General features: G+C 44.0%; 1 protein-coding gene and 1 long non-coding RNA gene across 22 annotated transcripts in view; one reads left to right on the forward strand and one right to left on the reverse strand.

Annotated features, from left to right (window-relative positions):
* The window catches only part of LOC120850036, a 75,019-nt gene extending 62,229 nt beyond the window's left edge, over positions 1-12,790 (reverse strand). For 5 of the 7 annotated variants that reach the window (XR_005718055.3, XR_005718053.3, XR_005718051.3 and 2 more), the window contains exon 1: positions 6,255-6,486. This is a non-coding gene — a long non-coding RNA (uncharacterized LOC120850036). Of the gene's footprint in view, positions 1-6,254; positions 6,490-12,704 lie in introns of those variants that run through there. The other 2 variants (XR_006078130.1, XR_006078131.1) reach the window with 2 other exon arrangements.
* LOC115321801 lies at positions 843-21,209 on the forward strand. Of its 15 annotated transcripts, XM_029982071.4 has the most exons (6): positions 843-1,048; positions 8,179-8,302; positions 9,984-10,079; positions 14,115-14,167; positions 15,021-15,191; positions 20,966-21,209. In XM_029982071.4, the coding sequence occupies exons 3-6, from the start codon at positions 10,012-10,014 to the stop codon at positions 21,052-21,054; spliced, it is 381 nt and encodes a 126-aa protein (XP_029837931.2). In that variant the 5' UTR covers positions 843-1,048; positions 8,179-8,302; positions 9,984-10,011; the 3' UTR covers positions 21,055-21,209. The 15 variants fall into 15 exon arrangements, 5 of the variants coding, with proteins under 5 accessions (XP_029837931.2, XP_040078280.1, XP_040078282.1 ...); XR_006078129.1 differs by lacking the exon at positions 9,984-10,079; XR_006078128.1 differs by lacking the exon at positions 9,984-10,079 and having other exon boundaries at positions 15,033-15,191.
* The last annotated feature ends 1,216 nt before the right edge of the window (positions 21,210-22,425 follow it).

The following is a 22,425-nucleotide window of genomic DNA, read 5'->3' on the forward strand; positions in this document are numbered from 1 at the left end:
CGATTCGATTTTGGGAGACTGGGAACAAAAGTATGGGGTTTAATTTTGGGATTTTTAACTCACTGTTGAGTTGTTTTGTTTCATAATAAACGTGGCCACACTGGTCACTGTAAAGCCAACCAACGTCGCAATGTGTTCAGCGGGATCGAACAACTTTTAGTCCTTTTTTTTATTAGTATCAACTTCCCGGGGGGCTGTCATCGGGCGACCACCGTCATCGGTCATCCCCATCCGGACCAGGACGCGCCCATCCCTACACCACCAGGTCCAGGCCCCGGCGAGGAAAGTTGACTGGAGCCAAATCTGAAGATTCGGAAATATTCGGAAAAGTAGCCGAATCTCAAGCGATTCGGAAAAGTTCGGAAATATTCAAAGCGTTGCCATGGTTGCCAGATCACGTTGATGAGTGTTTCAACTTTTCGTGATACTAAATTCACTAAATTCTACAAAGTGCACAAAATAATGTTGTAATATAATATCATAGTAATTAATAAAATGCTCCGCTTTGTTTATAATATTTTGGATGTTTGTCGAGAATGGAAACCAGGCATCGCGGGAACATTGGTTTCGGTTTCGGATTACGACCAAAATAGGCATGCTTGGTGCACGTCGAAATACAAGCATACAAGCGCATGTTTTCATCGCCCGAGTGGCTTGGGCGGTTCGGCGACAGCCGGTTGTGGACCAGGGACCTCCGGCGTTGTCGGCGGGGCCATGGCAGTGACAACCGCGGCTGCCCTTCCAGCGAAACGCAAGCATGAAAAGTTCCCCGTGGATCTCGTCAGGCTGGGTGTGGCCGCCCCAGCCCGGCGGGATTCAGCGGACGTGCAGCCGGTGCAGCGGCGGGTCGACGGAGCGAGCCGATGTTTACGTGAAGATCAAGTTCTCATACTCCGGGGTTACCAGAGACGTCGACCGCGCTCGTCCGAGGTTCGCAGCAGTCCCCCCCCCCCACAAGAGATTGATGCCGTACGTGCAGTTCGGCAGGAACACATCTCGTGCCCATAATTACGGTCATAGTAGCACCAGTAGACCACACCACACATATGTAAGTATGTTCGATTCGATTATCTTTAACGTGTGTCCACTGCGGTATTGTTATCGAAACACGGGAAACAATCTAAAAGTCCTTGCGCCATACTATGTACGGCGGAAGGAGTATTTGTACCTTTCTAGTTAATGATATCTTAATTAGTGTTTGTTCCTGAACAATAAAGTTGCGCTAGACACCCCCATGTTGTTTCTTTTTCATCAAATAAAGTTCTAGTATACAATACTTGCTGCCGAGACGAAGAAACGACAGTGCCAGTGTGACGTTTTTCTTCGCCGGTGCCGTACGCGGTCGAAGCTGGGACGAGCAACACTTTTCATCGCTCTCGCGTTTTACGCAGCTAGCTCTAGAAAAGGAGACGAATCATTTCCTTGCCTGAATATATTTATTGAGCGTTGCGCCACATTATGTATAATAGACAGCATTTCGCTACATTTTACCGATCCCCTCGAAACCGCACAGAAACCAAAACCGTGCATTTGTTAGGCCTACGCCAACCACACCGATCAGCTCAGCTGGACCTGGGTGCGTGCCAGGATTTAGAATGACAGTACAGTACATACCATAAGTTGAAGTAAGCAAGACGAAATCTGGAACACAACTGACCGCATTGGCGAGGTTTATGACAAGGTTCATAGTGCCGTCTGCAACCAGCAACGAACCTGACGAATCTCCGAATCTGCCGAATATTCGTCACGGGAAGTTCGGAAATTTCCGAATCCGACCGAATCCGAATCTCCAGTGATTCGTCCCATCACTACTTAGATTGGAAAGCCGAAACACCAGTTAGCGTTGCGGGAAAGGTTTGCTCCATGCATACCGCCTAAAAACGAATTGACGTGCAATTGAACAACGGTGCGCCGGTATCGGCGTGCTTCCGTCTCGCTGCGAGACGGAACGGACGGAACCAGGGAATCTGACAAATTTGGGGGTTTCCTGCGTCGACGAGCCGGTTCAAGAATGTTTTCTTTAATTGAAATCGTAACAGCATGCATGGTCAATAGGGAGTATTCACTGGACGCCATATTTGAGGGCGATGTTTAGAGCGCATGCTCGGAACGAGCTCACGTTAATAGGCTCCTAAGACCGGCAATCTTGGTGGTGCGAAACGCACGTGGCGAAAGAACTATGGAAGCACGCCGTCAGCACAGGCTCAGCAGTCGCGCACATAGCTATGGCCGCCAGTAAATACGCCCTATAAATACAGGGTGAAACAAGGAGACACCAGGCTCTTTAAATCGACCGGAAAATTCGGTTTCTTAACCTATCGCGCCACGACTTTGTGCAGCGTTGCCCACAGATGGTGCACTTTTTTTGTAAAATTTGCAAAGAGCGAACTTACCTGAGGAAAAAGTAAAGAAAGAAAAAGGCTTAGCTCCTATGGAAACGCAGCGACGCCACCGGTCTTCAAACAACACGGCGCCGTTTCGCACGGGTCACAAGAGATGGCGCAACGAACGCCGCCAACGAACGAGCAAACGGCGCCGAGAGCCAGCGCCTCAAGCAGACAATCTTTTCGACTCAAAAGCGGAGCGCGTTCCGCGGGCGGCGACAATCGCAGAAACAAAAACAAGTGCGGTAACAACAAGGAACTGCAGTTCCTGTCTGCGTCGTCTGCTCGTTCGTTGGCGGCAGTTGGCGTCACGACCGCTTGCGCCATCTCTTGTGGCCCGTGCGAAATGGCACCGTGTTGTTTGAAGACCGGTGGCTACGCTGCGTTTCCATAGGAGCTAAGCCTTTTTCTTTCTTTACTTTTTCTTCAGGTAAGTTCGCTCTTTTCAAATTTTACAAAAAAAATGCACCATCTGTGGGCAACGCTGCACAAAGTCGTAGCGCGATAGGTTAACAGCGAGTTCGTTTCACGGCACTCGTGCCCACGCGTGCCCACTCGCAGCAAGGAACGGGTTCGTTTCGGCCGGCGCTCCACGAGTGGTTGCACTCTCCGAGTTCGTTTCATCGCTGACACCCCACGCGTGCATGCGCTCGCTGCACCGAGAAAACCGGGAGTGCGCCAAAATGCAATCCCGTCATGCCTCGCTCCGGCGGGGCCGGCGAGGAGCGGGAGCAGACGACGAGGGTTCGTCTCCTACGATATGTGGCGGAACCGAACAGAAAAAAAAGAGGCGAGAAACAGACGCACAGTGCTGTCTGTTTCTCGCCTCTTTGTCCCCGTTTTTTGAGCGCTAAAATGTATTCCAAAAGTGCACTGTGCTGTCTGTTTCTCGCCTCTTTGTCCCTGTTTTTTGAGCGCTAAAATGTATTCCAAATTCTAAAACCAACTAGCCCAACAATCTATTCTACGGAAAAAAAAAAAAGTAGATTTTCTGATAGAAATCATGTCCCGCGGGCAACGAAATGAAACGCGAACTTGAATTGTGAGCGCCTGCTATTTCACAAAGGAAGCAATTGACAACCCGTGATTCATTTGCAGGTTTTAAATCACTCTGTTGCCGTAAAAACGCTGAAATATACCAGTGTGTAAAGAAATGCTCAGAACAAACGCAACAGCGGCCCTCGAGATTTCTATCACCATCCGTGTGCGGGTGAAAAATTGAACATTTGTCGATAAAACTCCCCCTCTGACTACCCAATAAGCATCAGAGAAAGCTAAAGATGGTGACTTTACCCGAGGATTGGGCAACATCATCATGTTTAACATTTACCTAAGCAGCTAACTTGCCCCGTCGTATTTTGTTCGAGAAAGCTCTCGTTCTCGACGCCCTCACCAAAGCTAATATCTAATCCACCTATAGTGACGATTTAAATCAAAAATCCCAGTTTCGCTGGATATTCTAACAGGCTAGTTTTAAGCCGTACCCTTTCAGTGGTTCACGCATAATACCATGCTCAAACGGATCAAGCTTCTGCTCGGACAGCATCATTAGTTTTCTTCAGTGTAAACGGTTATAAGAATTGAAAGATCGCAACCAGCTGCTTTGTAGACAGCTGGTTGCGGAAATTTACGCCGTCTGTAACTAGCTCTACGGCAGCCGAGCTGCTTGAAGGCATTGCAACTATAAACTACAGGCTGCAGTTGCCAACGTTAGTAGATAAACGTTGGTAGCAACTGCATTCTCGCATTCCCACGCATCACTCAGAACCTCTATGCTCGGAACAGAAAGGCGCTAGTTTCGGTTTGAAGTCGGTGCCTTTTCTACAACATAGATGGCGGCAGCATCAGTCTTCTGCACTCGGTGCATTTGGCAAGTTCGTTTGAGTCCAGTTTTCCGTGCAACACTCTGTGAGTGCGATGCCTTCTGTTAGAGAACTCGAACGGTGCCAGTGCGTGCGAAACGAACTCGCTATAAGAGACCGAATTTTTCAATTAGAGCCTGGCGTCTCCTTGTTTCACCCTGTAGATCGGCCATGGTAACCTTCCAGATATGTGCACAAAACGGGTCTTAAAACCTTTCAGGAATATTAAAACGTTCGTAGAAACTTCATACGTTGCAGTCTCTTTTGCTTTAGAGTCTGCGGCTCCACACGGGCCTAATTATTTATCTTCGAAATATTTTCGGCTTCTGCCACCCGTATTCACGGTCGGAAGGAGCTTACTCGATCTACCGATCTAACTCTAGGGTAAAGGTGGTTATCGAAAACCTACCCGCGTCCAGCGTTTCTCTATTTTTGTTGTCACGTGACATAATCGGCCAGTGTAACTCGGATCCATTCGAGTAGGTTTGGAACGCAGCCTCGGTGTATCGCGCCATAGAGTTATTATAATGTACGCTAGAGGTTCAACTGGCGCTAGTGTGCTGCTGCAAATTGAAGCAGACAGCAACCAGTCCGAAATGGACTTCCGGTAATGCATTTCTATGGGAAAAAGCGAGTGCATTTTCTCTCTGCGCTCGATTATAAGGGCAAATATCACGAATTATTTGCACGTACAAGGCACATTGGAACATTTCTCAGTCACGCAGACGAAATAATTGGTCAGTTACAGTGTTTTTATTTAAAATTCATGGCACGAAAAACGGTGCTAAAACCGCTTCGTACGCGTATTTATGTGCATTGTCGGACACTGTTAGCGCGAACACGGCGTCGGCGCTTTCCAGCGTGAGGGACACACGTGCCAAACGAAAGAAAGACATCTGGAAAACCAAGAGAGACGGCAAGAACTACGTAGTAACACTGGATAAGTAACTCCTTGTGCATGCAGACGATCAAAAATAAATTGAAAGCCACGTAATATAGTCAGATTTGCAATAAATAATTACTGCTTTATTCTTTCTGCTCATGAATATGTGCGAAGATGCTTGTTTTGGGTTCAAATCATCACCCGCACCCTCCAAATCTTTGCAAATAGGAAGAAGCCAGAGAACAGGTGCCCGATTAAAACTGCCCGACATAGGAAATAATAAAAAGACATCTTTCGTAGCCCACATACTTTATTTTTTTAACAGATCGTAAAAATGCACGACGGAGTCATTTTCATATAGTGACATAACGGGCCTATTACCAATATATAAGCGCCACCGGGATGCCAGCGAACCTTGAACGCACTCTACATCCCTTTCGATTGTTATTTTCCATAGAATCGTCGCTTATTTTTACATACCAGCCATGGAACACAGGTTTGGCCCTGAAATATAACGAAGTTTAATATCGTTCAGTGGTAAAGAATAATGGTGTAACTAAATCAATTACACTTTCACAATATTAATAAAGGTACATACTATCCGGTACAACCGAAATAACAAAAGTTATTTATGTTATTTTTCGTCGAAGAGACAAAATACAGGCGCGTTTTCCCATAGGAATGCACAGGAGCACCGCAAAAGTAGACTGGTTGCTGTCTGCTTCAATTTGCCTCCCGGAAGTCGCATAGACACTAGCGCCAGTTGAACCTCTAGCGTACATTATAATAACTCTATGTATCGCGCTCTTGTACGCTATGCGCCGTTTAGTTGCTGCGCTCGGAGTATGAAACTCGGAGCGTCGGAGTAGAAGTAAAGAAGCGCCGACTTAACGCGCCCACTATCCGCACTCGGAGTGCGAATAGGGACAGCCTGGATGGACTGGCTCGACAGTTATCTATTCGGACGTGACACGCCCGGCGGCGATGCTCTAAGCTCGTCTCTGTCATTTCGGCATGCGTCTCACTTCAAACTTTGAATCTACAACGAAAACTAGCTGGATATCCCTTCAAATATGTTCAATCAACACGCTATCGAATCAATTTAAAAGAGAAACACTTGCTTACCGGCGGTTAGCGTTTCCCGAAGGTGCTCCGGCAGCCGTGCACAACCTACGGTCGTTGACTAGACGCAGCGTCCATCAGCGTCTCCCAGATATCGTTTGTTACTCTTGACAAAGTACCTGTAAAAGAAAAAAGAAAAAAAAACCTAAAGGAATCGGTTTAAAGGTAGAAATGAACGCAAACCACAGAGCGACGTCGACGACGGCGCGGTTCCCATTCGTATGCCAGACTGTGCCAGACCATCTGGAACTACGGAGCAAGTGGTGGTCACAAACGCAAAACTTTAAATGCTCTTTTTTTTTCTTTTTTACTTTTTCTTTTACACGTCGTATAAACAAAGACTTTTTTTTTAACGCGCCTGCGACAATATTTTTGGAGTGACCGCTTTTGTGCAAAATTGTTTTGGTGCTACTGTAAATTCTGAATACTTTTGGTTTCGGTTTCGGAAACCAGGTGGAGAAAAAAAAAATAAATAACGCTTTCGGAAACACTAGTAGCATCTCTGGAATCGTGATTTGAAAGGGAGATTGGAAATGACGCTTTCTTTTGTTTTAGTACAAACTCTGCCTTTATTTTTTTATTTGTGCTTTTTTTAACAATTGTGCTATCCCTTCGTCGCGTAGTACAAACTGTGCCTGCATTTATTTATTTTTTGTGCATTTTTGTGCAAAATTTATTGTTTTTTTATGCTATGGCTTCGTCACATTTTCCAAAATAAATATTTGTAGCACTTCAACAACCAATATAAATGAATTAATGAAAATGAATAAATATAAAGACGAGCTACTCTAATTCACAGTATGCCCGAAGTGCAATGTGTGCCCTTAAAGATATTTTTAAATGCAAAGGATATTTATTTTCATAAATGCTTTCAGTATAGAAATAGGGATTTCGTGAGCATGGCTTGCAGCCAAGATGACGTCACAGTATTTCGGGACACTGATGCTATCATCCCAAAGGCGCTGGAAATTCTAACTATACTCCATCTCAGAAATGTCTGCAGTAAAGACAAAGGCGCAGAGAGGCGCGTGAGCATCGCTCAGTAGTGTGCTTTTGTTTGTACGAGCACTCGTTCCTAAGAGGCACTTTCTAAAGCCACGCGCTCGTGCCGGTGCCTTTGTCTTCACTGCAAAAATTTAAAAGTTCTTTTTTTTTTTTTTTTTTGCACTTTTTGAAGTAGGTTGGCCGTAGTTTGTTCCCAAAATGACTTTTTGTTTTCTTTTTACACCCTATTTTTAAACGAAGTTTGAAAGTCTCCGGAGGCACACCTGACCGCTACTGTTAATATTCTGCCGCTTTTTAGCTACACAAATTACATTTTGTTTTACATCCAGGGCCAGTGGCGTAGCCAGGGGAATCCCCCCAATACCCCCCAAAAATGTGGCGGTAGGTTGCGGCATACGGACCCCCCCCCCCCCCCCCCCTTTCTAAAAAAAAATTATGTCACCAATGTCCAGGGCTAACAAAATGAAACGCACACAGACACAGACGCACGCACACGCGAGCGCGCAAGCACACACACAGACGCACATTCATGCAGACATGCACACGCACGCACACATACACGCACGCGCACAGGGACGTGGCATACACGCGCGCGCTCCCGCGCACACATGTACACAGACGCATGCACGCCTGCACACACCAGTGTTGCACACGCAATCGCATCCGCAGAGGCACGCACACGGACTCTCGCGTTCACACCTACACACACACACAACGCACGTAAAAAATGCATTTAATTTTTTTTAACGTAATCTAAACCCTGAGACAAGGAGAAATAAAATAACGGAGAGGGCAAGTTGTTTTGTCTGTTATTTTGTTTATCATTGTCTCAGGGTTTACTTTCGTTCCTTGATCTTTCAAACCTGCCGGAATCTATACCGAAACTACCTCAAGTATAGTTTCGGTTTCTTTGCATGGGCAGCGCTTTGAAGTAAAACCGGTAAAACCGTTAAACCGGCCGGCCAAGACAATCCATCTTTTCAAAGGCGTCGCAGACTCGCAGTTTCATCTGGACGTGTCGTTTGGACGTGTTGACGGATTTAAAGGTGAGATATTATCTGCAACATTCTTTCGAACACTTGTTATTTGTTCGGGAACCTGGTAAGTGAATATAGAAACCTTTTATTGTTTACATTTGATGGGAGCGACCACATATGTCTGACTGTCTCTTTCGTGGTTTCGCGGATTGCTTTCGCTCTTTAAAAATACCCTGTGCCCAGAGTGCCCTCATTCAATTGCATTCTCACGGCGATATTTTGGGGTTCTTATGGTATCCGCGAGTTTATCGTTAATATTTCATTTTGAAGTTCTGCCGTGGTACTAGCGACATGATAACGGGGTGATCTGTTTTCAACTTCTCAACCTGTACTATCGCGGACAAAATGAGCTGAAACAGCGCTCCGACCTGCGCCGCCCGTCGCCTTGCTCCGCACGCACGGCGCACCCTGAGGCCGAGATAAATTCTCTCTTGCGCTCGCTGCGCCACTGCGCTCTTCCGTCCGTCTGCTAGCGAGACGGCTTGTGCGACAGCGGGCGTGTGCGTGGTAGGGCGGCAAGGGGGGGTGGGGGTGGGGGGGGGGGGGGATGTGCATTGTTGAGGTTGTTCAGGCCACAGTTCAGGCGTTCCGCTCTAGGCAAGGGGTTTTGCGATTCGGCAAAGTCCCTCTCACGCCACGAGGCGGCGTTTTGTTGCCTCCGTCGGATGATTCATGTCCCCATGTGGCGTGTAATTTTTACGGTCACTGTCGTCGTCGCTGCCCTCCTCGGCCTTTTCTCCGTAGCCAAGGGCCTGTGCTATACCGCACTACAACGCGCTTTGCCCTTTATGGTCGATGCTACTGCGTTGTCCCAAGATGTGTTCGACAGTCTCCTCGTCGCCGCCACAGAGCTCGCAGTTTGGATCTTCTCCATAGAGCTCAAATCTGCGTCTCTGGGTCAGTAGGGAGCCCGTTCGAGCCTGGAACAGCAGCGCGCTGGCTCGGTCTCCCTGCTAGTGTGGATAGGGCGCTGGTTCCTTCTTGTGTTTCCTGTACAGTTGGAGGCTGAGTATCCTCTGCATTGTCCTTCTCCAGTCCTCTATTCCGGCCCGTGTCACCACTGCCCGTATTGTCCTCGCCCACTCCTGTTCCGTCGTCACCAGATGTCTTGTTGTGCCCCCACCGTACTTAGAATCTATGGTCTTTATTCTCTTCATCCAGCCTGTCTTGGGCCCCTGATATCGGATGTGGTAGTACATCCTTCTGGCGTAGCTCTCCTGGGGAAGGAACTTTAGTCTGCCCATGTATGCAAGCTTCGACCTGTCCTCTCGTATCTCGTGGGTAGACATCCCATTTCCCCGGTTACCGCTGCGTTTGCTGTGCAGCTCAGCAGCCATCTCCCCAGTCTGTATTGATGTCGATCCAGACACTTTACCACTGTCTCGCTGTATGTAAGCGCATCATTCGCGTAAGTCACTGCTCGGACTGCAAGGGATTTCCATAGTAGCCTCCCAATAGAGTGTCTATTGTATGAGTGCCTGGCGAGATGCCACACCACCCCCTTCAGTTTGTTTGATTTTTTAATTACGTTTTTTTCCTCTTTGGTCAGGTAGTCCTTGCTGTGCGTTATTGTTACACCAAGGTAATTGTAGGCTGTTGTTTTCTGTACTGTTTAATTTTGTAGGTAAAAGCTGGTGTCCAAATTCACGTTGGAGCCCATCCACTGCGTTCTTCCTGCATTAAATTTCAGGTTGTCCCTCGCTGCCACCCCTGTGCAGATGTCAATCATGTGCTGCATATCGGTTGAGGACTCTGCGAGGAGCACCACATCATTCGCAAAGGCCAGGCATGGGATGCGCGTGTATTCTTCCTGTCCGTCCTTGGTCGTAGTGCTCAAGCCCAACCCTGCCCCTTCCTCCTCCAGATGTTTGAGATGTTTGAGAAGGTCGTTTGTGTACACATTAAACAGTGTTGGCGATAGGGGACGCTCCTGTCTCAGTCCAATACTTATTGGTGCTGGTTTTGATTTGTAGTTTTCTAATGTGTACCAGGCCTCGCAACCCCTGTACAAGCTCTTCAGGTGTTCGACACTTTCCTTTTCGAGTCCGCTTTTCTACATCTTATCCCATAATCTTCGGTGTGGTACTGCATCATATGCTTTCTCTAGGTCTAGGAATCCCAGGAACAACTGGGAGTTTTGGATGTTTTTCATTTCTATGGCTTGGGATTAACGTAAATAGGTTATCGCTTGTTCTTCTGTTTTGCCGAAAGCCATTTTGAGCTTCTACGAAAAAGTTGTTTTTATCATACAAGATCTGTAGCCTGTGGTTTATTATGCTTGCAAATAATTTGCAGACTGCTGATTATTGCGATTGGTCAATAGGCATTGAGGTCTTTTGGGTCTGCTTGTTTCCCTTTATATAGGAGCTTTACTCTTGCCTGTTTCCACACTTACGGTATTTCTGTTGACACCAGGCGTTCATTAAAACATGTTCTGAGGTTGTTTGCTGCCTCTTTTTTAATTGCCTTCAGGAACTCGTTCGGAATATCATCCATACCGGTTGCCTTCTTGTTTTTCAGTCGTCTTATTTGCCTCTTCATTTCCCCCGTGGTTATAGGATCTAGTATGGAATGCTTCTGTATTTTGCGTTTTCCCAAAGTTTCTTTTTGACTATGTCTCTTCCGGGGTTTGCTTCAGTTTTTTGTTGTTGCTGTAAGAAGTACTCAGTCATCCATTCTTCTATTTCGCATTTTTCTTTCAGGTCTTTGCCCCCTCTTTGCAGCATACGTGTCTGTTCTTTCTGTTTTTCTGCATGCATTGTAGTAATTTGTCTCCAGAATGTCTCGTTAGATTTTTTCCCCTTTTTCAGTATGTCTTCCTCTGTCTTTCTGCAGAACTGTTGAATTTTTGTGGCCACTATACTTTGTTTCACCTTGTGTTGTACCGCAGGAAAGGCTACAAGCGCGAGCTCCTTGCTCAATGGCACACCTCGGCGGCACAAGCTCTCGTGCACCAAGGGCAGCTGCCAACGCTATGAGCTCACACTTCTAGCCTTCGCTGCGGTACAACATGAGGTGAAACGGGGTATAGTGCCTTCACTCGAACTCTTTGTTCTTCAAAACATTCCCACAGGTAGTCTTGGGTGTAGCCTTTTCGTTGTGCCCACCTGTGCTGCCTGTTGATCTCTTGTCTTCCCAATTGCCTCCTTTACCTCCTGTCGAACCAGGGCCTTCGGTTTTATTGTTTCCCTTTCCTGGTTTTTTCCACTTGTTCTTTGGCTGTTTGGGTAATTAGGCTCATTAGTTCTTCATATGTGTTGTCTTTTGTAATTTTTTTCTCCAATTTTGATGCAAATTTTTCTATTTTATGTTCTGCTTCTAGCTTCCAGTTGTTTTCCTGGATGTTTTTATTTTTTTCTGTCTTTGGTTGTTGGTGTTTAGTTTTAGCAGTATTCTGTTATAATTGCTTGCACAGCTGCTTACCTTGCTCTCCTCTATGTGTATAGCATCTAGATGTTTTCTTTGCCTGCCTCGTCGTTTATGAGTTCAGCGTTCCTTAAACTGCAGTTAACGCGTGAACAACATAGTCTGGGCCCGTTTGCTCAAAGCGCTAACAGCGGCTAAAGTTTGCCGCAGTACCTAGGAGAGGGATTATTATATCACGTGACTGGCTCGGTAAAGATGCGGGGAAACATGGCGGTGCCCCGGTGAGTGAGTGCCGCTCGCTTTGGAACTAATGTGTCGTTGTAGCTTTAATATCGGGCGCGTTAGTCAGCAACAAATGGTGCGGGAGGCTTTCACTTTGCCTTACCTTACTTAAATCGCAAAGCATGAGCAATGACCTCGCCGCATTTTCTTATAGTCTTTTGATTCTGGCCATTACTAAGCCTAAATGAACGCAATAATTGTCGGCATGGCAACGTCTTTGGAGAGCGGATTGCCTTGACTGAATCGGCCGGGTATTGATAGCACACAAAAGCAGACAGCGTCCCATTAGACCTTTTTCTAAACTACCCAAGCATCGAGAACAACGCTGGAAGTGTAATTCTACGGTCCGCGCGCGCTGGCCTTTCTCTTATAAAAGATTCAAAGTAAATAAACATAATAAGGCTTTGACGAACGTGCGTGCAAGGCAAAATTTGTTTTAGACTTTTTGCTTTTGAACAATTACTACTGCAGACGCCAGCACGTGCAATGCCTGTAACTGCACTCGGTGCTTGGGAAATTTAGAAAAAGGTCTATTGGGACGCTGTACAAGCTTGCTCAGCGTCTTTGCGGAGCAGAGCCGCTGAGCTGCTTCGCCTAACTACACTTAGCCGCCTAACTCCACAAACAATTTTGTTCTTAATGTCCCTCAAGTCGGGTAAGCAAATGGCAAAATTAAAAGTGTCCTAATGTCACTCTTATTTATTTTGCTTGGGGTACATGTGAACGAATAAAAAAAAATACACCCGTTATGTGGCACACTTACCTTTGGTAATGGAGCATTTCGCATCATTGGTGATTTCCTTCTCTTGCGATTAGAACGTGCAAACACTGTTGAAATGGCAGTCTTCTGCTTCAGCTTCATCCAGCCATCTGCGCGATTTTGCTCAAACTGGGATTCTTGAAAGTGCCTAGAAAAATATAATTTATTTTACCTTATAATGCCCTATAATTAATGTTTACATGCTTAGTTGCTTTATGTACATTAAATCCAGGACACTTATAACTTTCAATTTACTTAGCAGTCACTAGTTTAAACAGGGCTGTCATAACCAGGGCCCCTTAGATGTTGCAGATAGTGAACATGAGAAATGCACATAATTAAAATTAACTTTGCCGTTTTGTTTCATTTAAATTTCATGTGCTCGTATATCTTTATGCAACAAACAAAGATCCTAGCTTTAGTGATCGCACCATGCTTATCTTGATTGCAACGAACTAATTATGTCTCACTTTTCTTGAGTTGAGCCAAAGTTTGAACTGCATATATGACCAGATCAATGCTATTGACAGTAATTTATAAATTCATACCGTCTGTGATCGTAGCTGTAGATGCGATCACGCAAGGCACAAGTGATCATTTCCATAGTGGAAAGTTTTTGGAATAAATGAAAAGATTCTTACCTCAGAAAGTCGGGAACCAGCTGTTGGCGTCCACGTGTCGCGCTTTATTTTTATTAGCCAGAGTTTCCCTCATTTTTTTCTTTCGGAATAATAAACAACTGAAAGCCGTCATGGCTGCTGTTAGAGCACCCGATGGCGCAGCAACAAATCATTTTTGTCTTTGAAAATAAAAGCTCAGAAAATCAAGGAGCTGGTAAACCTCCAGAGTAGCCTATGCACGCGTACGGGGAATAAGAACAAAAATGGTGGTCAGGAGCGTGTCATGTGCAGCGGGTTCATCGTTGCCACGTGGTTGCTAGGGCCAACGTCAATGCCGTTGGGAGGAGTCAAGGGTCCGCATGGGTTCACCGAGGACAATGGATGGCCAAACTCTCCCCTATCTATGGCTCTGACCCTTGGCAGGTGGAGGCACCATCTGTGAGATGCTGTCACAAACAGCGGCATTCTGTCTGCTGCTTCTCAGGGACGGCGTCTTATAGTCAAAAACAGTTTTCCACCTCTAACTTTTTATTCTGGTAATGATATGCGTTAAAACTTGAGCATCTCGCTTGAATGGCTGCGGCTATGTTCTAACGGAGTTTGAGCTTTCTCCAAAGTCTAGTTTATTTTTGCGGTACAAAAACCAGGGTTCGATTTTTTTCATAGACGTTCTGTACAATAAGCTATTGCACCCTCCTCCTTGCTAAAAGTTCTAGTTAAGGTTGTTTTACTTATTATATGGTGTGTCTCTCTTCATGACATAAACTAAAGTGAAGTCTGAATTTTGTAATAGGTGCCACCCTGACCAGGCTGAAGCTGACATGATTAGCAAGCATCGTAGCGTGAGTTGAGTGAAATGACAGCATATATTGACTACTGTGTGGATGTCCGTGCTTCGTGGCAGTCATACGATAACAGTTGTCTTGACGTCACTTGTGTTGATGGAAGGTTGCCCTATTATGTCATTACGAACTATTATTTATTTTTATTCATTTGGGGAGCTCGTGGGCCATTACAGGGAGTAACTTTGTACAGCATCCTTGTCTAAGGGCTATACCATATTAATTTGCTGTTGTGTTTCCTGTTGGAGGATAATGACTTATTTGCATTGCATTCCAAATCTCACTTTTTAATTACTTCAATATTACTTAGTAGCTGGCATTTGATGTCAGCTTCTGCCACATCAACCCATGACCTTTGATTGTGTGCCAAACACACCACTAAATAAAAATGGCTTCATTATTACGTTTCGTTCCTCCATTGCATAGGATATGGGAATCCCAGCAATTACATTTTCCAACTGTATTTTGTAATACTCACAATTTCAAATTATGTTAACAATTTTATAAACCTCCGAGTCACTCGTTAACTGATCAATTATTTAAATAAATGTCAACTGTTAACCGGTTGCAAGTTTGTAATTAATGCACAGCCCCACACTGCATTACTGTTTGTGTATAATATAAGGAAATGTTGAGTAAACATACAGGTTATTTAAATAACTTTTATGTCTGACCCATTATATTCAGTGTTTTCTAGATAAGTTTGAAGTTATATAAGAGAGTGCTCATCTTAAAATTAGGCCATACCACTGGATGTACACTAGTGTGTGACCTATACATATGTTCCCAGCGAAATGAAAGAAGTCATTTAAGAAGGACTAACCACTTGCTTTGCTGTTTGTCTTGTCTTCTTTTAGGTTTAGTTTTAGGACTGGTTTTCCTGACTCAGCTGGCTTGTCTGGCAGCTTGCAACCTATGGGAACCTGAGGAACTGCATCACAAGAGTGAAAGGGACGCCCACCTAGCACTTCTTCGAGGATGGTGCCTTGAAGAAGGGAGGACTGCGCCTAAAGTGAATGCCATGGCAGGTGGGTCATTACAGTGAACCCCTAGCACAAATAATCCCAAACAAAAAATTATTAACAAATGGGTTAGAAGCAAAGAATGGAAATATGTAAAAAGAGGTGGAGGTGAACACACCATAGCACTGTGCTTTATGTGTCTGTTCTCTTGTGACATTTGCACCGTTTTTTGTTTTGGTCTTAAATGATGGTTTATCATTTAGTCAGTATCAACACTAGTGAACAAAAGTATGCTCTCATCATTCCTATGAATTAACTGTGTGCTTGCAACTTAATCACAAAAATTGTTTATGCTTGTGTCTAGAAATGTAACTCGTAATCTATTAAAGGGACATTGATATGGTGTTTATGCTTGTTGAGGTTTTTGTTTAAACATGACCTACGATATTCCAACTACCCAGAACATTACTTGCGGATCCAAATTTGTTTGTTTCTGCTCAAAAACAGCCATTCTTGAATTGGTTGCTTGCTATCACATTCACTCTCTTTTTCATGGTTATCTGGGGTTTAAACTGTATGTACCAAATATATTCAAAGTTTTGCATCATCTAAGGCACACACGCAACATTAAAAAAAAAAAGAATATGGACCCCATTTTTGTGGTCTCCAAAAGCCAGCAAAACTGCTGATTGAAAAAAAAAATCTTACACAGATCACAGGAAGTACGTATGCATATCATATTCAATACAGTGACGTACTGCGGGCGATGGTGACGCATGATGCACCAACGTTGCGACGGATGAGGGGGTCTTTACTTCGGAACGGTCATTTGTGATACCAGCCAATTGATCTTCAAGCGCAGACATTGAGCGTTTGTCGTGCGAAATAATCGCACGACAAACGGTGCACGCAAATTCGTCGTCATCGTCTTTTCGGTTTCGAACTGCAGAGTTTTTTGGCTTTATTAAATATATACGTGGCTGTGTAGTAAAATATTTCCTGGCTAGTCTCTTGACACAAATTAAATCGCTTGGGCGTGTTAGTGTCTCTTTTAGGGCGTGTTAGTGTCTCTTTAAAGAACAAAACCGAGGTGCAAGCTGGCACAGGTTAAACAAGGTGAATCACCCAATACAGTAGTAGGGATTCATGAAGGATGATGCAAACACTGAAGTCTAAAATAATGGGCTAAAAATAAATAGGCAACCCTGAAGAGGGAGACACAAAGGCACTCTTTACAAATATTATTTTCCTGCTTACAACCACCCTACAAAGGGAATTCGTTCCCGGATATTGCAGCCTTCTACTGTACGCAACCCCGAAGGTCCCCAAGACAACAAATGAAACGAAGCAACCTACGAACCTCTGAATAAATGTGGTTGAAAGAAGAATAGCTTGAGTTTTTAACCTAGGAAGTACAAAAACATCATACACAAGGTCAAGTTTCCAAAAACGGGTGGACATCGAACTTGTTTCTAACGAAAAAATACAGGCAAAAAGCAGTAGCATAGCCAAGAATTTTTTTTTTTTTCTTTTTAGGGGGGTGGCTGGGATGTCCTTTACTTCGGGTTCGGAGAGGGGTAAGGGGTCAAAATGTTTGTGTATAATATTATAGGGTCGGCTGGATTTCGGGGTGGGGCTGAAGCCCCATAAGCACCCCTCCCCCTCCCTGGCTACGTCCCTGTACGCCTGTTCCACTCAGAGTCGAAACACAGAAAGGGCTTAGTCAACGCATTTCTATGCTTTATCAATATTATTATTATTGATTCTTGCAGTATATGCTTGTAGTCATTCCCTTCGGTCAAAACTATTTCAGCAGGATCCCATAAGGGCGCACAAATATTACATTTATTCAAGTGGGTTTTTTTTGTTGCTTTTTTTGCAGAATTTGCTGCAAAGATTGCATAAAAACAGGGGTCAGTATTTGGAACTGTGAAAACATTTGAGGGAATAATTGTGACCCTTTATGGATCTGTCCTGAAAACGTTTTGACCCAAGAGAATGTCCACAAATTTATACTGAAAGAATCAGTAACAAAATTGAAGCTTGTAACTGTGGTGAATAAGTCTTTCCTATGCTTTGACTGTGAGTGGAAGAACTTTTTTAGCCTATATCTTTTTCCCTAGAACCAGGCTTGATGTCCCTCTCTTTTAGGAAGTTAATGTTGTGTATGGTGCTTTTCTATTTTCTAGGCTATAAGCTCGAGGGTATTCCCTGTTTCTTTGATCACATTTACACAGAGGTTAGTAGGTTGCTTCTTTGTATCTCTGTCCTTGAGTATGTTGGGGGTCGTGCTGAGTCCTGGACAGTGCAAGCTGAAATGTTAGTGCAATGACCGAAATCCACTGCTTGCTGGGCTTCTACAAGAGATGCTGAAATAGCAATAAGAGGCGGTTTGAGGACAAGAGTGCATGGCCACTGCTATGCCACTCTGCCTGTTTCTCATCGTTTAGGAGCACCTCGATTTGAGTCTTTATGTTTTGCTATCGCCTAGCCGTGCTTGTTGGCGCCTCAATTATCTGGGCCGGTGGCCTTTGTCCCAGCCCAATAACTTTGTCCTATGACTCAGCAGGCAAACATAATGGTGACTATAAACAATGCCAGGAGCAGCACATCTGCAGCAAGGTGTGCTGTTCTCAACCATGATCAAGCCGAGTCAGGCATCATGCCACTGCAATCTCTTCTGAACGTTATCTTTTATCGCTAGTTGAAGTTTTCTTGTTAAGGCAGTGCCACTGTTGTCAGTCGTCGCTTGGTCATTTCAGCTTCTAGCAACAATGACTGGACTGTAGGGCTGAGCATTGATTATAATTTAAGCCTCATTATAATTGCCATCCCTTAACCGATTATTAATAGATTAATCATTCTCATTCCTTTCCATGCATACTCAAAATTATATATATTTTTGTTTGCCTTCGCTGAATGTTTGATAAACAGTATACAAAATTGATTATGAATCAACTTCAATACATAGTTGACAACAGTTTGAGGACACACTCGCAGTTTATTACTTGAGTTGCATGAGGCAAAGAGGTTTGTTGATATTCATCGGCAAGAGCGGCTTCCTTTGATTGTTCTCGCTGTTCTAAACAGACACTCAATATATGTTAAAGTGGCCAGAGCACATGTAACCCTCTGCACCTAGTCTGGAGTTACAAATCTTGCCCTTACAGTTTATTTTAGGTTAAAATTTCACCTAAACTTTGCCCTTCATATGCATGTACTCGGCCATTTCTCTATGGTAAAAGCATTTAATTTTGATTTTCTTTTGGTTCGTCAAAGTTTTACCGGTTGACCGGATAAACAGAATAATCCAGATTAAAGCAATATTTGATTAATTGGTCGGTTATTCTATCCATTGCCCAGCCGTACTCTTCTATAGAAGGCACTAAAGTCCAGCAAAATATTTTTCTTTTGGAGATGGTTGTAAGTGGAAGTGCACCCATGGAAAGGGTTTCTTAAAATCTCCCTTTATATGTTCTGTTGTGTGCCGCTTAATTAAGAACCTTTCTCTCCATTTAAATTTAGCTGAGGCCCAGTCTTCGGTACATTCATCATAAGAAATTTCTTTTAGAGTGAAACTTCAAGGCAATGTCAAAATTATTGCAAGTTGAAGCAAACCAAAATCACAGAATGAAGTGATGGTTTCCTCTTTTGTTTAGAGAGATCTAATGTTTATCAATATTTTGTTGGAAGGTGCTTTTATGACAAAAGGTGTCGCCAACCTCTGCTCAAGACCATGTGGCTTGCGGCTTTAAAACCCATCACATTCAAGTGTTATTTAAATTTTTATCTTCATCATCATCATTTTCTTGAACCACAACATTATTTAGAGCACCAGTTTTACTAAAGAAACTTCCATTGCCAGAGACTCATGCTCTTATTAATTGTGCAATGACAGTGCAGCCACCAACTGCCATTTCTAGTGAAATAGCGGTCTCTGGTGTAACAAATTAACAATGAACAGTGTGGAATAATGAAAAACAGTCCACTGCTGTTTTTCCAAGATCCAGTGACTTGCTTCTGCAGGCATTTATGGTTTTCCAATGCAGTGTAAATGTGATCAAACCAAAACAGAAGATAGAGATGTGCTGCGTTAATGGTCCCTAGACCTTCCGAGTGGTGATGCTCCTCCTCACCTTTTCCTAGGCAACGAGCGAGAGGACTCTTCACTAACGTAATCCATCTTGGGCTTCTGGTATAACGAAGGCCACTGGGAGGGGCTTGAGGGCAGTCTGCCTCGAGGGGAAGTTGACTTCTTGATTGCTGCTACTTGGGGACTCCAAGATAGATGGACGAGGCTTTTCAGCAGACCTAGGCTATCCTGGAGGTTGGGGTGGGACGTTTGCGAGTTGTGTTACTTTCCTACATGGCGACAGCCGCCTCCTGTGCATAAGTTACCTGGTGCTCATCTTTTGTGTAAGGTTGCTATTCATGTCACTGAAGGAAGCTTTACACTTCTGGTGTGGCATGTTACTTATTTGGCAGCTAGAAAAGCTGTTGCTTGAAGTCAATGTTCAGGTTCTTGGTTTTTGGAGGACCGGAAATATTTTCTAATACACTCGACTCTCAGTAACTCAAACTCCTGAAAGCCACAGACTTTAATTTGAAATATGAGAAGTTTGAATTATCGGAAATTTATGGAAAAGTGATATGAGGCAAAGTATGAAATCGCTATAGCAATAACTACATATACCAAGCAGTTTTTTATACTATCCTCTGCACAGGCCTATTTAAAAAAGGGCACACATAAAACAATGGTGAGGCTTAAAGCAAATATTAATATTGGCCGAATATTTTCTAATTGAATATAGAATAGTTTCTCAAAGCCTTTTACTACTGTTGTGCCGTGCTTAAACAAAAATTCAGCTTAACTTGTGAAGGTTGTTCCCAACCTTCCCCTTGTTCACTTCTAAGCTCAGTTAGTTTTAATATAACTACATATATGAACTGTGGCCTCTGTAAGTCCAATGCCTACATTGGGGTGGCATGTAAATGACAGATTTCACATAAAATTAAACCTAAACAAACGGCCAGCTATCCTAATCGAAGGAATTTATAACTCTGCTTGCTATATGCAAATATTCTTTCTTTCATCTGGAATTTAATCCCCCTTAGAAAAATCAAAGCACAAATAATGAAAGCAGATTGTCAGAACAGTGCTCCTTGCATAATCGAGATGGGTTAGTCCCATCGAGCATGCTTCTCACCTAGCACCCGTATACTGCGGCAAAGCAATGACCACGAGCTTCGCGTGTATTGCTTTTCCGGAGTACACAGGTGCTCGATGAGAAGCGCACTCAACGGGGCTAACCCTCCGCAATGAACAAATAGTGTGAATGGAGCGAAAACATTGTTTGAATTAAACAGCTTATAGATGCATTAAAATTTAGGGAAAAAACTAAATTTTTAAATTTGTTTGAATTAATGGCAGTACGAAATATCAGAGTTTGAATTATTGCGAGTCCACTGTACTTTTTTTAGTTCAGACAAAACAGTATTTAGTGGCAGCTCTCAATGCAAATAGTAGTGGTTGTATACTTCATATACTTTTTTTTCAGGTGCCGTAGTTTCACAGTTTTAGAGGATTTTAAACGATCACATGAAATTGGTAATACAGCACATCATTATGCTGTAACTCGCCTCTGGCAAGCACATTCCAGTGTTACAAGCAGATTATACTTTTTCATGCAGCCATATGAGTGGCAACTCTTCGATTTTCTGCTTGTCTAGTTTGGTAGAAACATTGTTCCAAAATGGTGACATGAAAAGAAGCTATTAGTCTAAATTAAATTTTGTTTGTCTTGATCCTATAAGTGAATTGCTCTCATATCATTTTGCAGGCAATGTGCTGAGGCTTGGGCCATGTGGAACTGGAGGCAGCCAAGTCATCAAAGAAGATAGGACTTCGGCTCATTCAGAAACCATGTGAACTACGGCACAAGAGGCCCAGGGCACCGGAACAGCTGGCTGAATAAACAGCTAAGCCTTTCAAACATTGAAGTGTGTGCTATCCCAAGGGGAGTAGTTTGAAGGGGATTAGAGTTTTAGACCTCAAGGCAAATAAATGTATTTTTTCCTTCCAAAGGTTGGATACTTCTTGAACAGCCCTGATTCAAAAATACGAAAGAGTTATACAAAGAAGGCGGACAGGACAAACATATTTCGAATTTCAACACATTGGTGTCTTTTTTTGCTGGTATAAATTGACTAACCTGGGGACATGCACTTTTAATCTGACAGTGAATCGAACTGATGACCCTTTCTTCCAGTGTCCATTGAATTCATGATCAGTTAACCAACAGCCTGGCCACCAACACCTTTGAAATTTTTGGACTAGGCAATATATATATCCTTCGGAGACTATATTCTTGTGAAATCGGTAAACTGTTTCTTTGTTGTTTGTTTGCCTAGTAGATAACATACACTGTAAATGACACCAATTTTTTTTGTACGGGGAGACAAGAAACAATGCACATCATTTGTGCCAGACTTCGGAGGTGGTTCTTGGAAAGCTAGTGCAACTGCAATTTAGCCTAGACTTTGATTATCATGAGCAATTGCAACTAGGTAGGTTTTTGTCAATCTTTTTTTCTTTTTGCACAGCGAAGCAGCAGGTGCTGTAACATGAAGGTTCAATAAGAATGGGTGCGTCATATGATGTTCAGATCACAAAGACCTCTATCTGGATGCCTCCTAGCTGATCCACCCCAGTGCCTTGAGTGCATTACAGTGATGCCTAGAGCTTGAGTATTGTTGCCTGCAACATGATGAACCTACAAACACAAACATCTGTTCTCGCATGTTATTTTGCCTTTAGATTGGGGAGAAAACTGCCGTCTGCTATACCTTTAGTGGCAATGAAAATGCCACAGCTAGCATTATTTGCCCCATGGCCGAGGTGAAAATGACCTTCGGCTATGCCTTTTCTGGCCAGGCAAATGTCACATTGTTTTTTGCTCAATGGCCGAGGTGAAAACAAAGCCAGGCTAATGCCGCGTCGGTAATTTCTCCATGGCCAGGCTGAAAACGACCCTCGGATATACGTTTGTGGCCTAGCAGATGCCGGCCCTCGTTCTTTGCTCAATAGCCGAGAAGAAATCAAGGCCTCGGTGGCCTAGCAAATGCCGGCCCTCGGTCTTTGCTTAATGGCCGAGGTGAAATCAAGGCCTCGGTGGCCTAGCACATGCCGGCCCTTGTTTTTTGCCCAATGGCCGAGGTGAAAACGAGACCTCGGTTATACATCCGTGGCCAGGCTAATGCCGCGTCGGTATTTGCTCCGTGGCCAGGCTGAAAACGACGC

The sequence above is a fragment of the Ixodes scapularis genome, unplaced genomic scaffold (assembly GCF_016920785.2).
Source record: "Ixodes scapularis isolate PalLabHiFi unplaced genomic scaffold, ASM1692078v2 PGA_scaffold3__209_contigs__length_174095766, whole genome shotgun sequence".
Taxonomy (NCBI): Eukaryota; Metazoa; Arthropoda; class Arachnida; order Ixodida; family Ixodidae; genus Ixodes; species Ixodes scapularis.